Source organism: Nerophis lumbriciformis, linkage group LG16 (assembly GCF_033978685.3).
Source record: "Nerophis lumbriciformis linkage group LG16, RoL_Nlum_v2.1, whole genome shotgun sequence".
Taxonomy (NCBI): domain Eukaryota; kingdom Metazoa; phylum Chordata; class Actinopteri; order Syngnathiformes; family Syngnathidae; genus Nerophis; species Nerophis lumbriciformis.
In genome coordinates this window covers 32,118,158-32,142,919 of record NC_084563.2, presented here as the reverse complement: position 1 = coordinate 32,142,919, position 24,762 = coordinate 32,118,158, and the positions used below count along the sequence as shown (strand labels likewise).

At 40.5% G+C, this 24,762-nt stretch overlaps 1 protein-coding gene across 1 annotated transcript; it reads left to right on the top strand.

Annotated features, from left to right (window-relative positions):
- Positions 1-535: 535 nt before the first annotated feature.
- polr1e (RNA polymerase I subunit E) lies at positions 536-24,762 on the top strand. The gene is made up of 12 exons (XM_061977013.1): positions 536-656; positions 4,607-4,710; positions 4,769-4,845; positions 4,920-5,005; positions 5,742-5,794; positions 7,822-7,966; positions 12,223-12,333; positions 20,266-20,362; positions 20,494-20,624; positions 20,695-20,776; positions 20,858-20,989; positions 24,533-24,762. Exons 1-12 carry the CDS (start codon positions 596-598, stop codon positions 24,696-24,698), a joined length of 1,245 nt encoding a protein of 414 aa, XP_061832997.1. The 5' UTR covers positions 536-595; the 3' UTR covers positions 24,699-24,762.

Sequence of the window (24,762 nt, the reverse complement as noted above, 5' to 3'; positions counted from 1 at the left end):
GTGATGAAGTCAGTGCCTCACCAGCCATCAACCTCACCGCACGTCACTGCTACAAGCTATATGTCCCTAAGATATATATATATATCTAATATATTCATACATTGTTTATGTAAGATATACGCATGTATATATAACCTAATCATATTTTTTCTTGAATTTAAAAATAGCTGACCGTTTTTTTCCCCCTTCTCTGGGATTATATTCCCAGTTTTGATCTCGTATGCCTGGTCACTTATAGCATATAAGAATATTCTATTACTGTTAAGCAAACTATGAATAATAAAACATGTGTCCTTTATCATAGCTACACGTATGACAAAAAAACCGCGTGAAAATCAGTGGTATTCAGTGAGGTAAAATGAATTAGATGCGCTGAAAGTTCATTGCTCCTGGCAAATGAATTGCACTGAGTGGAGCGGATCACCACTCCAAGATGGCGTCCCCGCGTCTCGTCAGCGCCAATAGGCAGTAGCGCTCCATGCTGCGTCTACTTATAAAATGTCTATGGGTCGGGCAAGCAGTAGTTCAAACCGGAAGTAATCCTATCGGAAGCGGAAGTACGTTAACGAAAGTGACACAACGCAAGACAACAAATATGGCGACCTGCTCGCTGGTGTGCTGCGAGGAGCAAAGTGACTCGGATAAAGCAGTCATAGGTGTGTATGTTGTGTATTTAAATTACATGTCTTGCTTTTTGCGAAACTCAAAGAAAATGGTGAGTTAATTATTTTAACGTTTTTAGTAAAAGGGTGGCTGTCACAACTGCTCTCGTGTTACAAGCCGCATTTCTCCCTCTTACTGATTCAAACCTGCTTTAAAATTAATTTATTTACACGAATGCTCAAACAGGTCAATAGTCAACAGTGTAATTTTCCTGTGATAAATATGAAGGAAGTTATGAATTTTTAAAACCGGTGAAAATGCTCTAATTTATGGTCAACTTTTTTAATACAAAGTCAATAGGGCTCAATTTTTTTAAATTTTAAAACGTCGTAACTTTCTTAATTTTTACCTAATTAAAAAAAAAAAAAGGTTGGTATCATTGGAACGCTTGCTAAACAAAGAAACATAAAAAGGGGTTTCCTTTTTTTTTTATTGATTCAATTCATGGAAGTGATGTACGCAGTACTCCCGCCACCCGGCAGGGGGCGATAGCGAAGCGCATGTGCCACAATGAAGCCGACAAATTCACACCAAAAATGGCACTATCGACCCTAAAAAAAAATCTAAATAAATTGCTATTATTGAAAATATCGCGCATAAAGATGTTTAGTTGGTTTTGTATCGAAACTGCTGACTTTGTGATGTCTTTTGTATTCGTGGTGGTAACTCTCAGGCGATCAAAGCTTGTTTAATACCAGGGTTAATTGACTTCTGCTTAGCGCCGCCTTAGAAGTATGCTAATGTGTCTTGTATCAGCATGCTAATGTTAGCATGCACGCATTTTATGCTCGCTTTTTTAGCAAAATTTGTATGTTTAAACCTAAAAAAATCATGAATTTTTATGCTTAGCATACTTCCAAGATGGCGCCAACATATTTTATATTAGCATGCTAATGTTAGCATGCAAACAATTTATGCTAGCTTTTCAGCTAAATTTGTATGTTTAAACCTAAAAACCGTGGACTTGGATGCCTGGCGCGATCTTGGAAGTATGCTAACGTCTCTTATATTAGCATGCTAATGTTTTATGGTAGATGTTCAGCTAAATGTGTGTGTTTATTAACTTGTCATATGTCATCATGCTAACGTGAGCGCGCGAACCTCAAGATGCTAACGTTTTATGTTAGCTTTTTAGCTATTTTTGTATGTTTTAACCCTAAAAATCATGGCTTTTGATACTTGCCGCCGTCTTGGAAGTATGCTAACATCTCGCATATTAGCATGCTAACGTTTTATGCTAGTTGTTCAGCAAACTTTGTACAAACCCCGTTTCCATATGAGTTGGGAAATTGTGTTAGATGTAAATATAAACGGAATACAATGATTTGCAAATCATTTTCAACCCATATTCAGTTGAATATGCTACAAAGACAACATATTTGATGTTCAAACTGATAAACTTTTTTTTTTTTTGCAAATAATCATTAACTTTAGAATTTGATGCCAGCAACACGCGACAAAGAAGTTGGGAAAGGTGGCAATAAATACTGATAACATTGAGGAATGCTCATCAAACACTTATTTGGAACATCCCACAGGTGAACAGGCAAATTGGGAACAGGTGGGTGCCATGATTGGGTACAAAAGTAGATTCCATGAAATGCTCAGTCTTTCACAAACAAGGATGGGGCGAGGGAAGAAAAACCTTTCTCAACCAGCTATTGCAAGGAATTTAGGGATTTCGCCATCTACGGTCCGTAATATCATCAAAGGGTTCAGAGAATCTGGAGAAATCACTGCACATAAGCAGCTAAGCCCGTGACCTTCGATCCCTCAGGCTGTACTGCATCAACAAGCGACATCAGTGTGTAAAGGATATCACCACATGGGCTCAGGAACACTTCAGAAACCCACTGTCAGTTACTACAGTTGGTCGCTACATCTGTAAGTGCAAGTTAAAACTCTCCTATGCAAGGCGAAAACCGTTTATCAACAACACCCAGAAACGCCGTCGTCTTCGCTGGGCCTGAGCTCATCTAAGATGGACTGATACAAAGTGGAAAAGTGTTCTGTGGTCTGACGAGTCCACATTTCAAATTGTTTTTGGAAACTGTGGACGTTGTGTCCTCCGGACCAAAGAGGAAAAGAACCATCCCGATTGTTATAGGCGCAAAGTTGAAAAGCCAGCATCTGTGATGGTATGGGGTGTATTAGTGCCCAAGACATGGGTAACTTACACATCTGTGAAGGCGCCATTAATGCTGAAAGGTACATACAGGTTTTGGAGCAACATATGTTGCCATCCAAGCAACGTTACCATGGACGCCCCTGCTTATTTCAGCAAGACAATGCCAAGCCATGTGTTACATCAACGTGGCTTCATAGTAAAAGAGTGCAGGTACTAGACTGGACTGCCTGTAGTCCAGACCTGTCTCCCATTGAAAATGTGTGGCGCATTATGAAGCCTAAAATAGCACAACGGAGACCCCCGGACTGTTGAACAACTTAAGCTGTACATCAAGCAAGAATGGGAAAGAATTCCACCTGAGAAGCTTAAAAAATGTGTCTCCTCAGCTCCCAAACGTTTACTGAGTGTTGTTAAAAGGAAAGGCCATGTAACACAGTGGTGAACATGCCCTTTCCCAACTACTTTGGCACGTGTTGCAGCCATGAAATTCTAAGTGAATTATTATTTGCAAAAAAAAAATAAAGTTTATGAGTTTGAACATCAAATATGATGTCTTTGTAGTGCATTCAATTAAATATGGGTTGAAAAGGATTTGCAAATCATTGTATTCCGTTTATATTTACATCTAACACAATTTCCCAACTCATATGGAAACGGGGTTTGTATGTTTACCCCTAGAACTAATGCATTTCAATACTTGGCGCTATCATGGAAGTACACTAACTTGTCCTATGTCATCATGCTAACCTGCGGATGCTAATGTTTTATTGTAGCTAAATCATGGTTTTTGATACTTCGCGCCATCTTAGAAATATGCTAATGTCTCTTATTGTCAGGTTCAAACCCCAATGACATCTATTAAACAGACAAGAAGCAAGGAATTAAACAGAGACGGGATTCAATTTGGCTCATGTGGAGAAACGTCTGGGCTGTACTCTTGTACAGTCTTCCACCACGCTCTGCCTAAAGAGTTGCACGCCTCCTCTTTTATTTGGACTTTCCCTGATTATATAGCAACAGCTGTTTATAAGGAGAGAGGGGGTCGTAAAAAGCTGTTGCACTCGGTCGTAAAACAGTTCAAAGAAAAGATGCCTGGAGCTTGCGTCAGGTCCTGCTTCCTCTCCGCTTTGTAGATCTCGGGTCCAGACAAGATCTTCCTGTGGATCACAATAGATCAAAGAAACCGACACCTTCATGTCGCTTCCCATCGTACACAGTGGAGTTTTACAAGCCTTTTGCTTGGTAAGATCAAAGACAGCTTTTGTCTCCTTGCCAGGAACTCATGGGAACAGAAAGTTATGACACTTATATTAGCATGCTAATGTTTTATGCGAGCTGTTCAGCTAACCTGAGGATGCTGGCCTTTTAGCTAGCTAGATTTGTATGTTTATACCTGAAAACCATGGATTTTGATGCTCGGCGCCATTTTGGAAGTATGCTAATGTCTTTTATATAATATATGTTAACATCTTATGATAGCTTTCGTAATGTTTATTTTCTGATTATATTTTCAGTCTTACAAACCCTAAATGAAGTGTAAAACTGGGGAAGGAAAACTATTCAAAAGAAGGAACATCACTCCTCCAAACTTCTGTAGCTTCCCGATTCTTCACGCTGTTAACTATCTGTCTAGCTGCACACGCTGGAAACGAGTAGCGAGGGCAGAATAATGGATTTATAGACAGTGCCGTGCAATGAAGTGAACTCGGTCTCAAAGGAGGGCACTTTCTGACAAAACATCCACATTTCGACGTTCCAAGTATGTCTATAAACGATTGTTTACCAGGAATGTTCAAATACGTTTCTCTCCTTCAGTTCGCTTTTCCAATGGCAACGTCCAAAAGGCAGACAAACTGGACTTTTTCATGTACAGGAGCGCAGATGAGGTCAACCCCAGGAAGAAACCCAGACGCATGATGGTGAGAAACGTCTTCCTTTGCTGGTTGGCGATCATTTAAACGTGTGTCGTTCCACCAGGTGGCTGAATCGGCCAGGATGTCCTATGTCGGGCAGAACTTTGGAGTGAGTTCCTTAAAATGCAACCATCTCTGCAAGTAGGTGACATTGCTGCGTGCGGGAAGTCTTTGTGCAGCTACAGCGTCTCATTGGCGTGTCGTGGTTTGTGCAGATATTATGTCGGAGTGTTGAACAAGCAGACCATGCAGATGGAAGTGCACAGTGCACAGATGTTCAACATGCAGCCTGTTGTGCCAGGTAGGAGGGAAAACAACCACTGTTAGTTATTTGCCTAATACTACCTTTTTTATAAACAACTTTAAGTTTTGTTAGAAATATACGCCACACTGTGAACCCACACCAAACAAGAATGACAAACACATTTCGGGAGAACATCCGCACCGTAACACAACATAAACACAACAGAACAAATACCCAGAACCCTTTGCAGCACTAGCTCTTCCGGGAGCTACAAGGTGGGTGGGGGGGGGGGGGGCGGCGGGGTTTGGTGGTAGCGGGGGTGTATATTGTAGCGTCCCGAAAGAGTTAGTAAAATAATAATTATTTTTTTTAACCCAAATAGGTGAAATTAGATAATCTCCCACGGCACACCAGACTGTATCTCACGCGGCACAGTGGTTGAAAAACACTGCACTACTGAATTGGGGTCTTATGGCCACTTATGTGGACACTTATACTGCCATCTGGTGATGTCAGAAGAGTATAACATACAATAGAATTTGGGGAAAAAAAGTGTAAAAATAAGAATTAGCATGTCACTAAACATGAAGTACACGTTTGTGTACTTATGGACTTCAAAAAGATGATTCTTAGTTTTTATTCTAATTAAGGTTCAATAAGCCCAAATAGCAAAGAGAAATAAAAAAAACATGTAAACAAACAGCTTGGGCCTTAAGAGGATACATTAGATTTGTTAACTGCAGAAACCCTAATTTAGTATCATTTTACTGAGAAAAATGTATCTTTCCACCAGGAGAAACAGCGACGGCGAAGCCAAACGACACAGTTTCGACCCACAAAGAAAAGGTACCGCACTTTGTCCTGTTCTTCCAGCACATGTCCCACTCTTACTAAAAAAAAAAAAAAAAAAAAAAAAAAAAAAAAAAAGGCACATTTAAAGCCGACAAAACATGAACTGTACTTTTTTAAATCGTGTGCATTCATTTTATTAAGATGCCATATAATCGAAACTCATGTTTATCATCTAGCCATCAGTGGTGTGGGACATCACGGACCAAGTAAAATTTGGCGATACTGATCTGATATCGATGCTTGGTACAAATATACCTAAAGTGTTTGGTCAAATATATAAAGTCTTGTATTCATATTCAAACAATATGAAATCCCAGGGAGAAACAAAAGATGGCGTTATTTTGCACTGAATGCAGAATATATAGTAGAGGCCAAAAGTTTGGACACACCTTCTCCTCATTCAATGCGTTTTCTTTATTTTCATGACTATTTACATTGTAGATTGGCACTGAAGGCATCAAAACTATGACACCTGTGAAGTGAAAACCCTTTCAGATCACTAACTCTTGAAGCTCATGGAGAGAATGCCAAGAGTGTGCAAAGCAGTAATCAGAGCAAAGGGTGGCTATTTTGAAGAAACTAGAATATAAAACATGTTTTCAGTTATTTCACCTTTTTTTGTTAAGTACATAACTCCACATGTGTTCATTCATAGTTGTGATGCCTTCAGTGACAATCTACAGTGTAAATAGTCATGAAAATAGAGAAAACACATTGAATGAGGAGAAGGTGTGTCCAAACTTTTGGCCTATAATGTAATTTTGAATATTTTTTTATTTTGTAAAAAAAATTGCTGAAAACACACATTAAATATGGACAGATTGCATATGTTTAAAGACAGAACTTAATGTCAGCTTCGTGTTATAGGTGACGATAGTTATCACAGGGGTGTCGACAGTGCAGCTATTTGTAGCCCTTAGCTCGAATTTTATAACATTGTCGGGGAAAAAACTGTGGAAATGTAAAAAAAAAAAAAGAGGGAAATGAGGAAAAGCTGAAATGTTGTCACTTGTAACACAAAGCTGACACTTAAGTTTTGATACTGTATATAATGTCAGTTTGTAGCATAATTTTTCGTTTATATAATAAAAAACATATCTAATGTCCCCCGCATACTTTTTGTATTTATTTGTATTAATTTTATTGAATTAAATTTTCAGCTTTTTACTCGATACATCACGTCTTTTTGCACTTTTTTTTTGTAAAAAAAAAAAAAAGTATTCATTTGATAGGGAAATCATAATACAAGTCATGAGAAAACCAGCACTTTTTTCCCTCCCTCCGGAATTTAAAAAAAATAAAAATAAAGTCCATCCATCCATCCATCTTCTTCTGCTTATCCGAGGTCGGGTCGCGGGGGCAGCAGCCTAAGCAGGGAAGCCCAGACTTCCCTCTCCCCAGCCACTTCGTCCAAAATTTTTTTTTTTAAATAAAATAAGAAAAAGAATACCCCCACTATTGTTTTCCCTAATCTGTCCTGTCCAGCCAATCAGACAAAGCAAATTATTGATGTAGATGATCTATATCTTCTGTACAGATTTACGTGTTAGATACTTCTCGTATTGCCTTATTTGTATTTGACTTTATTAAATATTTGGGTAGAATTTTTATTCAACAAAACCAGTTTTCTTTAAAGAAATACAGAAATTGATCAAGCTGTTTATCTATTTTATGGAGGAATGTAGTTAATTATAGAACTGACACCCAATGTTGTTTTAAAAAGTATTGATTTTGAGTGGAATTGTTTTGAATCGAGAATCGAGTGGTTACCCCCAAGAATCGAATCTTTACCCCCAAGAATCGAATCGAATTGTGTGGTGCCCAAAGTTTTACTGTTGTCATGTTGTGACACCTCTGAACTAAAGTACGAAAAATATCGATATTTTGTTCTGAGAATCCATATCAGAGCGTGAAGATCTGGTCTCGGCGGTGTGGATGTTCCAGTATTGATCCACACATGACTACTATCCATAGCTGGTTTTGATTGGCCAACACTCTTTGGTTGTGATGCCTCTGTTCAGGTGGACTCTCTGATTGAGGCGTTTGGCACCAACAAACAAAAGAGAGCTCTGAGCTCTCGCAGGCTGAACCAGGTGGGCAGCGAGATTCTGAACCAAGCGGTCGCTAAGGCTGCCAACAGCGTCATCGATGAGAAGGGTCTGGAAGGTCAGCGACATTTATTCTTTATTTACCTTTACATTGCCTTTTTAATGGGGAACTACCCTTTTTTTTGGAACTTTGCCTATCGTTCACAATCATTATGACAGACAGACAAGAACACACATCTTTTTTTTTTATTAGGATTTTAAAGATGATAAAAAAACGCTAGGAGTCACCGTTGTAGTCTTCAAAGCCCCTAAAACAATTTCAAACCCTCCATCAACGTTTTATATACACACTGCAAGTATATATATACATAATGTAGTAACAGACACCTTCATAACAATATGTAATATGTACAATATACACACTGCAAGTATATATATATATATATATATATATATATATATATATATATATATATATACAGTATATATAATGTAGTAACAGACACCTTCATAACAATATGTAATATGCACAATATACACACGGCAAGTATATATATAATGTAGTAACAGACACCTTCATAACAATATGTAATATGTACAATATACACACTGTAAGTATATATATATATATATATATATATATATATATATATATATATATATATATAATATACAGTATATAATATAGTAACATACAACTTCATAACAATATGTAATATGTACAATATACACACTGCAAGTGTATGTATAATGTAGTAACATACAACTTCACAACAATATGTAATATGTACAACATACACACTGCAAGTATATATATATATATAATGTAGTAACATACAACTTCATAACAATATGTAATATGTTCAATATACACACTGCAAGTATATATATAATGTAGTAACAGACACCTTCATAACAATATGTAATATGTACAATATACACACTGCCAGTATATATTTTTCATGTAGTAACAGACACCTTCATAACAATATGTAATATGTACAATATACACACTGTAAGTATATATCAATCAATCAATCAATCTTTATTTATATAGCCCTAAATCACAAGTGTCTCAAAGGGCTGCACAAGCCACAACGACATCCTCGGTACAAAGCCCACATACGGGCAAGGAAAAACTCACCCCAGTGGGACGTCGATGTGAATGACTATGAGAAACCTTGGAGAGGACCGCATATGTGGGTAACCCCCCCCCTCTAGGGGAGACCGAAAGCAATGGATGTCGAGTGGGTCTGACATAATATTGTGAGAGTCCAGTCCATAGTGGATCCAACATAATAGTAAGAGTCCAGTCCATAGTGGGGCCAGCAGGACACCATCCCGAGCGGAGACGGGTCAGCAGCGCAGAGATGTTCCCAGCCGATGCACAGGCGAGCGGTCCACCCCAGGTCCCGACTCTGGACAGCCAGCACTTCATCCATGGCCACCGGACCTGTGCCCCCCCCCCCTCAAGGAAAAGGGGTGCAGAGAAGAAAAGAAACGGCAGATCAACTGGTCTAACAGGGGGGCTATTTAAAGGCTAGAGTATACAAATGAGTTTTAAGATGGGACTTAAATGCTTCTACTGAGGTAGCATCTCTAATTGTTACCGGGAGGGCATTCCATAGTACTGGAGCCCGAATAGAAAACGCTCTATAGCCCGCAGACTTTTTTGGGGCTCTGGGAATCACTAATAAGCCGGAGTTCTTTGAACGCAGATTTCTTGCCGAGACATATGGTACAATGCAATCGACAAGATAGGACGGAGCTAGACCGTGTAGTATTTTATACGTAAGTAGTAAAACCTTAAAGTCACATCTTAAGTGCACAGGAAGCCAGTGCAGGTGAGCCAGTATAGGCGTAATATGATCAAACTTTCTTGTTCTTGTCAAAAGTCTAGCAGCCGCATTTTGTACCAACTGTAATTTTTTAATGCTAGACATAGGGAGACCCGAAAATAATACGTTACAGTAGTCGAGACGAGACGTAACGAACGCATGAATAATGATCTCAGCGTCGCTAGTGGATAAAATAGAACGAATTTTAGCGATATTACGGAGATGAAAGAAGGCCGTTTTAGTAACACTCTTAATGTGTGATTCAAACGAGAGAGTTGGGTCGAAGATAATACCCAGATTCTTTACTGATTCGCCTTGTGTAATTGTTTGGTTGTCAAATGTTAAGGTGGTATTATTAAATAAATGTCGGTGTTTAGCAGGACCGATAATCAGCATTTCCGTTTTCTTGGCGTTGAGTTGCAAGAAGTTAGCGGACATCCATTGTTTAATTTCATTAAGACACGCCTCCAGCTGACTACAATCCGGCGTGTTGGTCAGCTTTAGGGGCATGTAGAGTTGGGTGTCATCAGCATAACAATGAAAGCTAACACCATATTTGCGTATGATGTCGCCTAGCGGCAGCATGTAAATACTAAAGAGTGCAGGGCCAAGAACCGAACCCTGAGGGACTCCGCACGTTACCTTAACATAGTCCGAGGTCACATTATTATGGGAGACGCATTGCATCCTGTCAGTAAGATAAGAGTTAAACCACGACAAAGCTAAGTCTGACATACCAATACGTGTTTTGATACGCTCTAATAAAATATTATGATCGACGGTATCGAAAGCAGCGCTAAGATCAAGAAGCAGCAACATAGATGACGCATCAGAATCCATCGTTAGCAGTAGATCATTAGTCATTTTTGCGAGGGCTGTCTCCGTAGAGTGATTTGCCCTGAAACCGGATTGAAAAGGTTCACAGAGATTGTTAGACACTAAGTGTTCATTTAGCTGCTGTGCGACAATTTTTTCGAGGATTTTCGAAATAAAGGGAAGGTGGGACACCGGTCGGTAGTTTACCATGAGGTCAGGGTCAAGGTTAGGTCTTTTGAGCAGAGGATGAATAACCGCTTTCTTGAATGCTAGGGGAACAGTGCCAGATATATATATATATATATATATAATATAGTAACATACAACTTCATAACAATATGTAATATGTACAATATACACACTGCAAGTGTATATATAATGTAGTAACATACAACTTCATAACCATATGTAATATGTACAATATACACACTGCAAGTATATATATATAATGTAGTAACATACAACTTCATAACAATATGTAATATGTTCAATATACACACTGCAAGTATATATATAATGTAGTAACAGACACCTTCATAACAATATGTAATATGTACAATATACACACTGCAAGTATATATACAATGTAGTAACATACAACTTCATAACAATATGTAATATGTACAATATACACACTGCAAGTATATATATAATGTAGTAACATACAACTTCATAACAATATGTAATATGTACAATATACACACTGCAAGTATATATATAATGCAGTAACAGACACTTTCATAACAATATGTAATATGTACAATATACACACTGCAAGTATGTATATATAATGCAGTAACAGACACCTTCATAACAATATGTAATATGTACAATATACACACTGCAAGTATATATATAATGTAGTAACATACAACTTCATAACAATATGTAATATGTACAATATACACACTGCAAGTATATATATATATATATAATGTAGTAACAGACACCTTCATAACAATATGTAATATGTACAATATACACACTGCAAGTATATATATAATGTAGTAACAGACACCTTCATAACAATATGTAATATGCACAATATACACACTGCAAGTATATATATATATATATATATATATATATATATATATGTGTAGTAACACAACTTCATAACAATATGTAACATGTACAGCTAGCTGTGTACAAACAAAACATGAAATAATACTCCTACAGATACTGTCATGTGATTGTTCATGTTTTTCACTCAGTACAGATTGGTGTTTTATCTCATTGTGTTGTGCATTACAAACTCAAACGCGTTCCGTGCTGACGTAGCTAACTCTTGCCTTAGTTAGCTTTTACGGCTAATACCGTAGCACGCCGATGTGTTAGTACGCTAGAAAAATAGTTCCTCAGTGTTCCCTCCTACAATAACAATGTCGCTACAACTTGGTTAATTATACAGGTTATGAGCGTAAATAAAGTATTGTTGAGGGTTTTTGAATGCATTTTACAGTGATTTAGGGGTAGAATTGATTGCTCCCATTAGCTGCATTGCTAGCTACCAAGAACGAGCCAATTTTTACATTAGAATGCAAAAAAACAAAACCCTTTTGTCTTCTTGTCTCTCATAATGATTGTTAACGATGGGCAAAATTCCGAAAAAAGTGCAGTTCCCCTTTTAAACTGTACATAATTGCAACACCAAACACACCCCAGCTCTCATGATACTTCATGGGTTTTCTTCAACACTTTTTTTTCTCCCTGGCCACAGCTTTGCAGCAGGAAGTGGCCCAGACCGAGTCCCTGGCAGATTTTGCGCTCTACCTTCCTCCCTGTAACGCGGACGCAGACACGCCTGAGAACGTCTACCCGTTGGATGAACGTATCCTTCATACATTTATTTATTTATTCATTTAAACCCCTTATGCTGATCAGGGTCATGGTGAGATGCAACCTCTAGGGGGCAACATTTTCAGAAAGCTAAGGACGGGGGCCAGACTTCTCCCTTTGTTCACTATTAAAATATTTTTTGGACCATAGGGCGCACCGGATTATAAAGCGCACTGCCGATGGTCGGGTCTGTTCAGGTCTATTTTCATACAAAAGGTCATATTATGATTTTTTTCTACTGGTGGTCTGCATCAGTGTTTTTCAACCTTTTTTGAGCCAAGGCACATTTTTTCATTGAAAAAATCCTGAGGCACACCACCAGCAGAAATCATTAAAAAACGAAACTCAGTAGCCGATATTGACAATTTTAAGTCGCTCTCGCAATTGTTGTGTATGACTTTAAAGCATAACCAAGCATGCATCACTATAGCTCTTGTCTCAAAGTAGGTGTACTGTCACCACCTGTCACATCACGCCCTGACTTATTTTGAGTTTTTTTGTGTTTTTCTGTGGGTAGTGTTTTAGTCCTTCTCTTGCGTTCCTATTTTGGTGTTTTTTCCCGTTTTTGGGGTATTTTCCTGTTGCAGGTTCATGTCTTCCTTGAGCGCTATTCTCCACACATGCTTTGTTTTATCAATCCAGACTATTTAAGTTGTGCGGACGCTTTCCTTCTTTGTGAGGACATAGTTGATTGTCATGTCATGTACGGATGTACTTTGTGGACGCCGTCTCTGCTCCACACACTGTAAGTCTTTGCTGTCGTCCAGCATTTTGTGTTTTGTTTACTTTACAGCCAGTTCAGTTTTAGTTTTGTTTTGCATAGCCATGCCTAAGCTTCAATGCCTTTGCTTTTTGGTTTAAGCATACGATACCTTATTACCCGCACGCTGCTTCCCGCTGTCGTCTGCATATTCTGATCATGACGCGACGTCTTCCCTATCTACAAAGCAATTAGCTACCGGCTGCCACCTACTGATATGGAAGAGTATTACATGGTTACTCTGCCGAGCTTTAGGCAGTACAGACACTCAACAACGGCACATTATTTACGGATTATAATTACTTGTGTGCAAAAAATATTTTTAACCCATCCATCCATCCATCCATCCATCTTCTTCCGCTTATCCGAGGTCGGGTCGCGGGGGCAGCAGCCTAAGCAGGGAAGCCCAGACTTCCCTCTCCCCAGCCACTTCGTCCAGCTCCTCCCGGGGGATCCCGAGGCGTTCCCAGGCCAGCCGGGAGACATAGTCTTCCCAACGTGTCCTGGGTCTTCCTCGTGGCCTCCTACCGGTCGGACATGCCCTAAACACCTCCTTAGGGAGGCGCTCGGGTGGCATCCTGACCAGATGCCCGAACCACCTCATCTGGCTCCTCTCGATGCGGAGGAGCAGCGGCTTTACTTTGAGCTCCCCCCGGATGACAGAGCTTCTCACCCTATCTCTAAGGGAGAGCCCCGCCACCCGGCGGAGGAAACTCATTTCGGCCGCTTGTACCCGTGATCTTGTCCTTTCGGTCATAACCCAAAGCTCATGACCATAGGTGAGGATGGGAACGTAGATCGACCGGTAAATTGAGAGCTTTGCCTTCCGGCTCAGCTCCTTCTTCACCACAACGGATCGATACAGCGTCCGCATTACTGAAGACGCCGCACCGATCCGCCTGTCGATCTCACGATCCACTCTTCCCTCACTCGTGAACAAGACTCCGAGGTACTTGAACTCCTCCACTTGGGGCAAGATCTCCTCCCCAACCCGGAGATGGCACTCCACCCTTTTCCGGGCGAGAACCATGGACTCGGACTTGGAGGTGCTGATTCTCATCCCAGTCGCTTCACACTCAGCTGCGAACCGATCCAGTGAGAGCTGAAGATCCTGGCCAGATGAAGCCATCAGGACCAAATCATCTGCAAAAAGCAGAGACCTAATCCTGCAGCCACCAAACCGGATCCCCTCAACGCCTTGACTGCGCCTAGAAATTCTGTCCATAAAAGTTATGAACAGAATCGGTGACAAAGGGCAGCCTTGGCGGAGTCCAACCCTCACCGGAAACGTGTCCGACTTACTGCCGGCAATGCGAACCAAGCTCTGACACTGATCATACAGGGAGCGGACCGCCACAATCAGACAGTCCGAAACCCCATACTCTCTGAGCACTCCCCACAGGACTTCCCGAGGGACACGGTCGAATGCCTTCTCCAAGTCCACAAAGCACATGTAGACTGGTTGGGCAAACTCCCATGCACCCTCAAGGACCCTGCCGAGAGTATAGAGCTGGTCCACAGTTCCACGACCAGGACGAAAACCACACTGTTCCTCCTGAATCCGAGGTTCGACTATCCGGCGTAGCCTCTTCTCCAGTACACCTGAATAGACCTTACCGGGAAGGCTGAGGAGTGTGATCCCACGATAGTTAGAACACACCCTCCGGTTCCCCTTTTTAAAGAGAGGAACCACCACCCCGGTCTGCCAATCCAGAGGCACTGCCCCCGATGTCCACGCGATGCTGCAGAGTCTTGTCAACCAAGACAGCCCTACAGCATCCAGAGCCTTAAGGAACTCCGGGCGGATCTCATCCACCCCCGGGGCCTTGCCACCGAGGAGCTTTTTAACTACCTCAGCAACCTCAGCCCCAGAAATAGGAGAGCCCACCACAGATTCCTCAGGCACTGCTTCCTCATAGGAAGACGTGTTGGTGGGATTGAGGAGGTCTTCGAAGTATTCCCCCCACCGATCCACAACTTCCGCAGTCGAGGTCAGCAGAACACCATCCGCACCATACACGGTGTTGGTAGTGCACTGCTTCCCCTTCCTGAGGCGGTGGATGGTGGTCCAGAATCGCTTCGAAGCCGTCCGGAAGTCGTTTTCCATGGCTTCCCCGAACTCCTCCCATGTCCGAGTTTTTGCCTCCGCGACCGCTGAAGCCGCACACCGCTTGGCCTGTCGGTACCTGTCCGCTGCCTCAGGAGTCCCATGAGCCAAAAGAACCCGATAGGACTCCTTCTTCAGCTTGACGGCATCCCTCACCGCCGGTGTCCACCAACGGGTTCTAGGATTACCGCCACGACAGGCACCAACTACCTTGCGGCCACAGCTCCAATCAGCCGCCTCGACAATAGAGGTGCGGAACATGGTCCACTCGGACTCAATGTCCAGCACCTCCCTCGTGACATGTTCAAAGTTCTTCCGGAGGTGGGAATTGAAACTCTCTCTGACAGGAGACTCTGCCAGACGTTCCCAGCAAACCCTCACAATGCGTTTGGGCCTGCCAGGTCTGTCCGGCATCTTCCCCCACCATCGCAGCCAACTCACCACCAGGTGGTGATCGGTAGAAAGCTCCGCCCCTCTCTTCACCCGAGTGTCCAAAACATGAGGCCGCAAATCCGATGACACAACTACAAAGTCGATCATAGAACTGCGGCCTAGGGTGTCCTGGTGCCAAGTGCACATATGGACACCCTTATGCTTGAACATGGTGTTCGTTATGGACAATCCGTGACGGGCACAAAAGTCCAATAACAAAACACCACTTGGGTTCAGATCCGGGCGGCCATTCTTCCCAATCACGCCTCTCCAGGTTTCACTGTCGTTGCCAATATGAGCGTTGAAGTCCCCCAGTAGAACGGGATATTTTTAACCCAATTAGGTGAAATTACTTAATCTCCCACGGCCATACTTGCCAACCTTGAGACCTCCGATTTCGGGAGGTGGGGGGCGTGGTCGGGGGTGGGGCGGGGGCGTGGTTAAGAGGAGGAGAGTATATTGACAGCTAGAGTTCACCAAGTCAAGTATTGCATAAATATATATATATATATATATATATATATATATATATATATATATATATATATATATATATTCTGAAAATATATATTCTGAAAATATGCAAACAAAACTGTGTTTAGATAATTGATACTTCAAACTTGCATAAATAAATCTTAAGGAATATAACATAACTTGGCTTCTGAGAGCTTCAAAATGTAATGATTAAAATGCTAAAGTTGTTGATAAACAAGCAATTATTCTAATAATTAAATATGGTCATTTTAAATGAATTATTATGATCATTTAAAATGAATTATTTCAAATATGTTTATTTTAATGTATAATTATATGGCTGGATATAATGAGGTCAGAAAAAATACAAATAAAAATACAATTAATTTTGATGTTTTTAGCAAAATATAGTAAAAATTTCGTTTAAAAAAAAAATAAAAAAAATAAAATTTTTTAGATAAGATAAACATAATAATACAATTTATCTCTAGTCTGGATGATTGAGTTCTTGTCAACCTGTTGTCCTCCCTTCATGAAAAAAGGCTGTCCTCACTCAGGTCCGCATGGAGCTGGAGGGGGCGTGGCCTCCAGCTCCGGCTGAAAATCGGGAGAGTTTCGGGAGAATATTTGTCCCGGGAGGTTTTCGGGAGAGGCGCTGAATTTCGGGAGTCTCCCGGAAAATTCGGGAGGGTTGGCAAGTATGCCCACGGCACACCAGACTGTATTTCACGGCACAGTGGTTGAAAAACACTGGTCTACATAACATGTAATGGTGGTTCTTTGCTCAAAATTTTGCAAAGGTTATGTTTTATACACCATCTTTATGCCGCTTTATGACCGTCTCTTTAGGATGCGGCGTTATTTACGTGCCTCCACTTCGACAGCGCCTCTACCCCGTCATGTTTGTTGTACCGGTAGTTTTTAGCGCATCCATAGCGAGTCTACTGACAAATATCAGTTAGAAGTGTACGCTACTTTATATTAGAAAGGGCGACAGTGGACGATAGAGGAAATAGAAGGAGATTATTGACTACGGCGCGGACTACAAATTTTTGGGATTTATGCAGATCCCAAATACACATCAGCAGATACCAGAAGGTAAGAAAAGGTGCTTTTGCATACTATTTTGAAAACAAAACGGCAGATTAAGTCTCCTAATAGGTGCCATTTTGGGGTCCACCATAATAATACTCGTATGTTGAAGCACAGTACGTCTGACTACGGTAGCCATAATGCTCCCAAAATTTGTCGCGACTTCGTAGCTTACCAAAGTCCTACTAAAACATTTTGACAGATGTTTGAGCGCTGTGTGTAATGTTCTATATTCTCAAAGAAACATCAGAGTTTTGGTGTTGCTTGCTTACGAGTGCTTGCTCGTGTCATTTATTGAACAGGCGTCAGCCATCCTGCAGTGCACACGTATCTTTTATGTGTGACCGACGTCTACTGGTCACACTTATCATTACACCATGTACCAAACAAACATTCTTCGAGGTTGGTAAGCGCAGGCAGAATTATTCCCGACATTAGGCTCACTGTCCATTTTTGAGGAAATTAAAGGATTTTAAGTGCGCCTTATAGTCAGAAAAATACGGTAGTCTTATTTTTTATATTCTGTAAAACCAGTGTTCTCGATAGTAGACATTTGATTTTGTCAGATCTGCTGTTTTTAAGAATATGCTGCAAAAATGGGGTCCAAGTTATTTTTAACAGAATTTAGGGGCCACCAGTGGAATAGCCCAAATTATGAAAAATAGAGGACCTAAAATGGAACTTTGAGGAACACCACTAGTACAGTGGAACCTCGATTTATGAACTTAATTGGTTCATAAATCAAAAAGTTCCTATAGTAAAGCAATTTTCTCTATAAGAAACAATGTTAATATGAATACCGTATTTTTCGGATTATAAATCATTCCGGAGTATAAATCGCACCGGCCGAAAATGCATAATGAAGAAGGAAAAAAACATAGACGTCGCACTCGAGTATAAGTCGCATTTTTGGGGGAAATTTATTTGATAAAAGCCAACACCAAGAATAGGCATTTGAAAGGCAATTTAAAATAAATCAAGAATAGTGAACAACAGGCTGAATAAGTGTACGTTATATGAGGCATAAATAACCAACTGGTATGTTAACGTAACATATTATGGTAAGAGTCATTCAAATAACTATAACATATAGAACATGCTATACGTTTACCAAACAATCTGTCACTCCTAATCGCTAAATCCCATGAAATCTTCTTCCTCGGTGTCGCTTCTAAACAACTCTGCCAACTCCAAAGGTATGCGCCGCTTCCTCTTGCCATTTTCTGCTGCATATTTCACTACGTCCAGCTTGTAAGCTGCAGTATATGATTTCCTTTTCAGTGCCATTTTTGTGCAGCCCTTCTCAGTTTTTATAAGTTACCGCCAATGTTGAAATGATCCATTTTTATAGCTACGGACGTAGTAGCAGGTAGCATCCCATGACCCACAATGCACTTCTGCCATGACTCTCCCCCGCCGAATTTTTATTGGTTGACGTGTGTGACGATTGCTGACATTCGCCTCGTCTCTTATGGGAATGAGATAAATAATATTATTATTTGATATTTTACGGTAATGTGTTAATAATTTCACACATAAGTCGCTCCGGAGTATAAGTCACACCCCAAACTATGACAAAAACTGCGACTTATAATCAGAAAAATACGGTAATTGATTCCAGCCTTGACAAAAGTCCATATTTTAGTGAAGGTTTGTACACGTTGAACACAATATAAAGTGCTTAACAGCTAGGGTCCCCAACCTTTTTTCCACCAGGGACCGGTTTAATGTATGCATTATTTTCACGGACCAGCTTTCCACGTGTAGCGGATAAAAACAGCGAAAAAATGAGCAGGAAAAATCAACTCCCTATAACGCTGAAGTTGTAGGAGCCCTGGGCGTGTTTCTTTGCGAAGACATGGACCCCGGCAGGTTGATGGCATATACTATAGACCAGTGTTTCTTAACCATAGGGCCAGGGACCTCTAGAATGTAATGTATGTGTTTTTCAGCTGTGGTCCGTATAGACAGCAGTGGTACTCAGATGTAATACACTTTTCCACCACTTGTGGCAGTAATGACAATATCAAACAGAAGAAGTCTTGCGCTAATGTCAAAGAGAAATTTCATAAGCGCAAAAATTATGACTAAAGTGGCAAAGCTGTATTTTCATTTGCACTTTAATTTTATTGACAGTTTAGTTAAGCAACATATTTATTATTAATTTAGTTTGTTTAAGTACAACATAATACATATTGTTTATTTGGTTAGTACTTCTTCTAATCAGCCTGGCCTAAGGTTTATTTGTTTAATTAATATAATCTTTGTGATTAACACATGCTTTTATATCATTTGACAAGGTAGTAAACTGTAAGTAGGTTAGATATAATTATTATGATCAAAATCAAGGGTAAGATTACTAATTATGTCTTAATTAATTAATTATTTAATTGATTCTGTAATGGAAAAGTTGGGTCCCGAGGTTGGAGGTTGATTGATTGATTGAGACTTTTATTAGTAGATTACACAGTACAGTACATATTCCGTACAATTGACCACTAAACGGTAACACCCGAATAAGTTTTTCAACTTGTTTAAGTCGGGGTCCACGTTAATCAATTCTTGGTCAAGGGACACTGCTATACAGTATTGTCTATCACACATAACTTTCCATTTATTAACAACAAGCTACATTGTCCTGTATGCGCTGATCTCCCAACACGTGCCCTCACAAACAGTCAGAAATCACAAAACTCTTAAACTAATCAAAACAGTAAAACCCACTTACAGTACATTTAGCTGATTATGATTAAATCGTAAGCGCGGTAAGGAGCAGACAGATGGAGAGAAGGGATCCAAGGGGGACTGGGGGGAGGGGCCGTGTGTGTGTGCGCTAGAAAGAGGCGCCGCTGAACAAGAGGTCGTCGTCTCCTCCGCTGTGAAATAAGTCCGCTTTGGAATTTTTCCCCCCAGAAAATTAAGTTCTCATCACAATTAAAAACTTGCTGTGGTACGAAACCGGCTTCCTCAGTCTCCTCAATACGAGCAAGCACAAAATGAATGAAGCGTTGGCACACAGTGACTGTTGAGTTTGGGTTTGTCCTTATGAGCATCCACAGTCCTAAGTCCAGTGGACTTCCAGGCTCTGGAGCAGGCCGGTTCTAAGATGGCAGCGTTGAGCCCTGAAGAGGTGCAGACTATGAAAGACAGCGGAGGGTAGGCTGACTAAAGTCCTGTTTTATTTTTTTTTACCAAGTGCTACAGTTTAAAAAGTGATGATATAGCATATCCAGTATCTTTTGAGTGACAGGCTCACTTCATGTTGCATTTCCAACGTTGGCCTCCAGGCTAGGGTCTGTGGTGAAGCACCTGGAGACGATGCCCAGTGGCGGTGAAGCCCGTGACAAGATGGCCTGCTGTGCCTTTTACCTTTCCATGCTCATCAAACTGTCACAGCAGAAGAACATCACCCGCAAGTGTCAGTGCCGTCACACCTGTCACCTGCGCCACCTTCTGAAGCCTTCTGATTGCAATGTTTGTGTGTGCAGTCGGCGTGGAGGAAGGCTGCCCTCGCATCGTGCAGACCAAAATACTTCGGACTTTCACAGTGGAGACCTTCAACAATGGAAGGCATGATTATTTTTTTTAATGTCACTTAACATCAAAAAAGTTGAATATGTTTTAAAGGAACATTTTCACGCCACCTTTCAGGGTCCAGAACATGGTTTCTACATCTATGCGCGCCAAGTTAACAGCATACTGCCTCGCTCTCCTGCTCCATATGGGTCACATGACGGCCGACCTCACATTACTGTATCGCGACCTGCCGATCAGCGAGGCCAGGTAGGAGATGTGATATAGTGCAGCACGTTCTAAAAATAATATCACAAAAAAAAAAGTGGAATAAAAGAGCAAACAGGTAAAATGTTAGGAGAAAAAGTTGCAATGTTGACTAATAACACCAAGCTGCCATGCAGGCTGTTTTTTACTGCCATTGCTCAAAAAATAATAATGAATCAAAATCAATGTTATGAATTATTGACCTGATTAAGGCTCCGACTACTTCGCATCAATTATTCCACTTAAAATATTTTTTGGGGAAAATATTGCATGTTTTGGGTTTTCCATAAAAAAATGAAAGGGCATAAAAAAATTTATAAAAAAAAAAGAAAAACTTATGATCGACGAATAGAACTGGAGATTTAAGGGTTAAAAATAAAAAACAACTGTGTGCGTGCGTGCGTGCGTGCGTGCGTGCGTGTGTGTGTGTGTGTGTGTGTGTGAGTGTGTGTGTGTGTGTGTGTGTGTATATATATATATACATATTTGTGTGTGTATGTATATATACATATGAGACTTAGAGATTTAGGCTTAGACTTCCTTTTTATTGTCATTCAAATTTGTACTTTGCAGTACAGATAAGAACAACATTTTGTTGCATTAGCTCATGGTAGTGCAGGATAAAAGAGCAATAAGGTGAAGATATAAATAAATAGATTACTGTACAGATAAATATATTGCACTTTTGCATACGCATCCACGTTTATGGATGTATGTTATATTGTCTTTATATTCCAGCCAGTTAATCCATTTTGGGGGGAATTGAGGGGATTATTATGATGCGTTCAAGAGTCTTACGGCCTGAGAGAAGAAGCTGTTACAGAACCTGGAGGTTCTGCTACAGAGGCTGCGGAACCTCTTTCTAGAGTCCAGCAGTGAAAACAGTCCTTGGTGGGGGTGGGAGGAGTCTCTGCAGATTTTTTGAGCCCTGGTCAGGCAGCGGCTTTTTGCGATCTCCTGGATAGGAGGAAGAGGAGTCCTGATGATCTTTTCCGCCGTCCTCACCACTCTCTGGAGAGACTTCCAGTCTGAGACACTGCAGGCTCCAGTCCAGACAGAGATGCTGTTGGTCAGCAGGCTCTCTATAGTGCCTCTGTAGAATGTGCTGAGAATGGGGGGAGGGAGTTGTGCTCTTTTCATCCCACGCAAAAAGTTCATGCGCTGCTGAGCTCTTATTTACAAGAGCTCTGGTGTGTAGAGACCAGGTGTGTGTATATAAATATACATACGTGTGTATATATACACATATATATCCACACATATATGTACAAACCCCGTTTCCATATGAGTTGGGGAATTGTGTTAGATGTAAATATAAACGGAATACAATGATTTGCAAATTCTTTTCAATCCATATTCAATTGAATGCACTACAAAGACAAGATATTTGATGTTCAAACTCATAAATTTAATTTTTTTTTTGCAAATAATAATTAACTTAGAATTTCATGGCTGCAACACATACCAAAGTAGTTGGGAAAGGGCATCTTCACCACTGTGTTACATCACCTTTTCTTTTAACAACACTCAATAAACGATTGGGAACTGAGGAAACTAATTGTTGAAGCTTTGAAAGTGGAATTCTTTCCCATTCTTGTTTTATGTAGAGCTTCAGTCGTTCAACAGTCCGGGGTCTCCGCTGTCGTATTTTACGCTTCATAATGCGCCACACATTTTCGATGGGAGACAGGTCTGGACTGCAGGCGGACCAGGAAAGTACCCGCATTCTTTTTTTTACGAAGCCACACTGTTGTAACACGTGCTGAATGTGGCTTGGCATTGTCTTGCTGAAATAAGCAGGGGCGTCCATGAAAAAGACGGAGCTTAGATGGCAGCATATGTTGTTCCAAAACCTGTATGTACCTTTCAGCATTAATGGTTCCTTCACAGATGTGTAAGTTACCCATGCCTTGGGCACTAATACACCCCCATACCATCACAGATGCTGGCTTTTGAACTTTGTGTCGATAACAGTCTGGATGGTTCGCTTCCCCTTTGGTCCGGATGACACAATGTCGATTATTTCCAAAAACAAATTGAAATGTGGACTCGTCAGACCACAGAACACTTTTCCACTTTGCATGAGTCCATCTTAGATGATCTCGGGCCCAGAGAAGCCGGCGGCGTTTCTGGATGTTGTTGATAAATGGCTTTCGCTTTGCATAGTAGAGCTTTAACTTGCACTTACAGATGTAGCGACCAACTGTATTTAGTGACAGTGGTTTTCTGAAGTGTTCCTGAGCCCATGTGGTGATATCCTTTAGAGATTGATGTCGGTTTTTGATACAGTGCCGTCTGAGGGATCGAAGGTCACGGTCATTCAATGTTGGTTTCCGGCCGTGCCGCTTACGTGGAGTGATTTTTCCAGATTCTCTGAACCTTTTGATGATATTATGGACCGTAGATGTTGAAATCCCTAAATTTCTTGCAATTTCACTTTGAGAAACATTGTTCTTAAACTGTTTGACTATTTGCTCACGCAGTTGTGGACAAAGTGGTGTACCTCGCCCCATCCTTTCTTGTGAAAGACTGAGCATTTTTTGGGAAGCTGTTTTTATACCCAATCATGGCACCCACCTGTTCCCAATTAGCCTGCACACCTGTGGGATGTTCCAAATAAGTGTTTGATGAGCATTCCTCAACTTTATCAGTATTTATTGCCACCTTTCCCAACTTCTTTGTCACGTGTTGCTGGCATCAAATTCTAAAGTTAATGATTATTTGCACAAAAAAAATGTTTATCAGTTTGAACATCAAATATGTTGTCTTTGGAGCATATTCAACTGAATATGGGTTGAAAATGATTTGCAAATCAATGTATTCCAGTTATATTTACATCTAACACAATTTCCCAACTCATATGGAAACGGGGTTTGTATATACATATATATATATATATATATATACACATACTGTATATGTGTGTGTATGTATATACGGTATATATATATATACACATATATGTATATATATGTGTGACTGTGTATATATATATATATATACCGGTGTGTATATATATATATATATATATACATATACATACATATATATATATACATACATATACATACATATATATATATACATACATACATATATATATATATATATATATATATATATATATATATACACACGCCCCCACCTCCCGAAATCGGAGGTCTCAAGGTTGGCAGGTATTTTAAGCATTTCTTACATATTCCCTATTTTGGCACGTTTTAAGACGTTAAGTGTTCAATGTGATTTTTTTGTTTACATTGAGTGTTTTTCATGCTTGTGCTGACATTTCCTTTCCTTTCTGCCTTGATAGATGTGGGAGGAAGGTTACATTTTATATACACATTTTTTACATTCAATATACTTTTCTCCTGCTCCTTATTTTCGATATATGGAAAAAAAAATAGCATTAGTGACTTTACATACAAATACAATAATGTGTCTGTGTGTGTGCGGGAGTTCCATAAAACAGCAGAGCACTCCTTAAGAAACCTTTTTTAAATACGGTCCTTCCGTCTGTAACCTCTGGGCTTCTCTGCTCTGTGGCAGTGTGGTGGAAGTGGCCAGGTCCATGGGGCTGACCCTGGAGAAGATGCCCCGTGGGAGGAAGAGCGCGGCAAGCCTGCAGGACGAACACAAACACGCCTCCCTGGTCCTCCCCCTGGTCCGACACAAGCAGTTGCTGCAAAACCGCAAACGCAAGAAGATGTCCTGAAGACCTGGTACAGATGAGTAAAAAGGACCGCGATGTGGTGAAGAAATAAAAGGATTGAAATGAA

Excerpts from the sequence above, each read along its gene's own strand:
- polr1e (XM_061977013.1), top strand. The coding sequence starts at position 596 with ATGGCGACCTGCTCGCTGGTGTGCTGCGAGGAGCAAAGTGACTCGGAT. Across the intron at positions 5,795-7,821 it reads TTTCGACCCACAAAGAAAAG|GTGGACTCTCTGATTGAGGC; the intron begins GTACCGCACTTT and ends GCCTCTGTTCAG. Across the intron at positions 20,625-20,694 it reads GAAGAACATCACCCGCAAGT|TCGGCGTGGAGGAAGGCTGC; the intron begins GTCAGTGCCGTC and ends TTGTGTGTGCAG.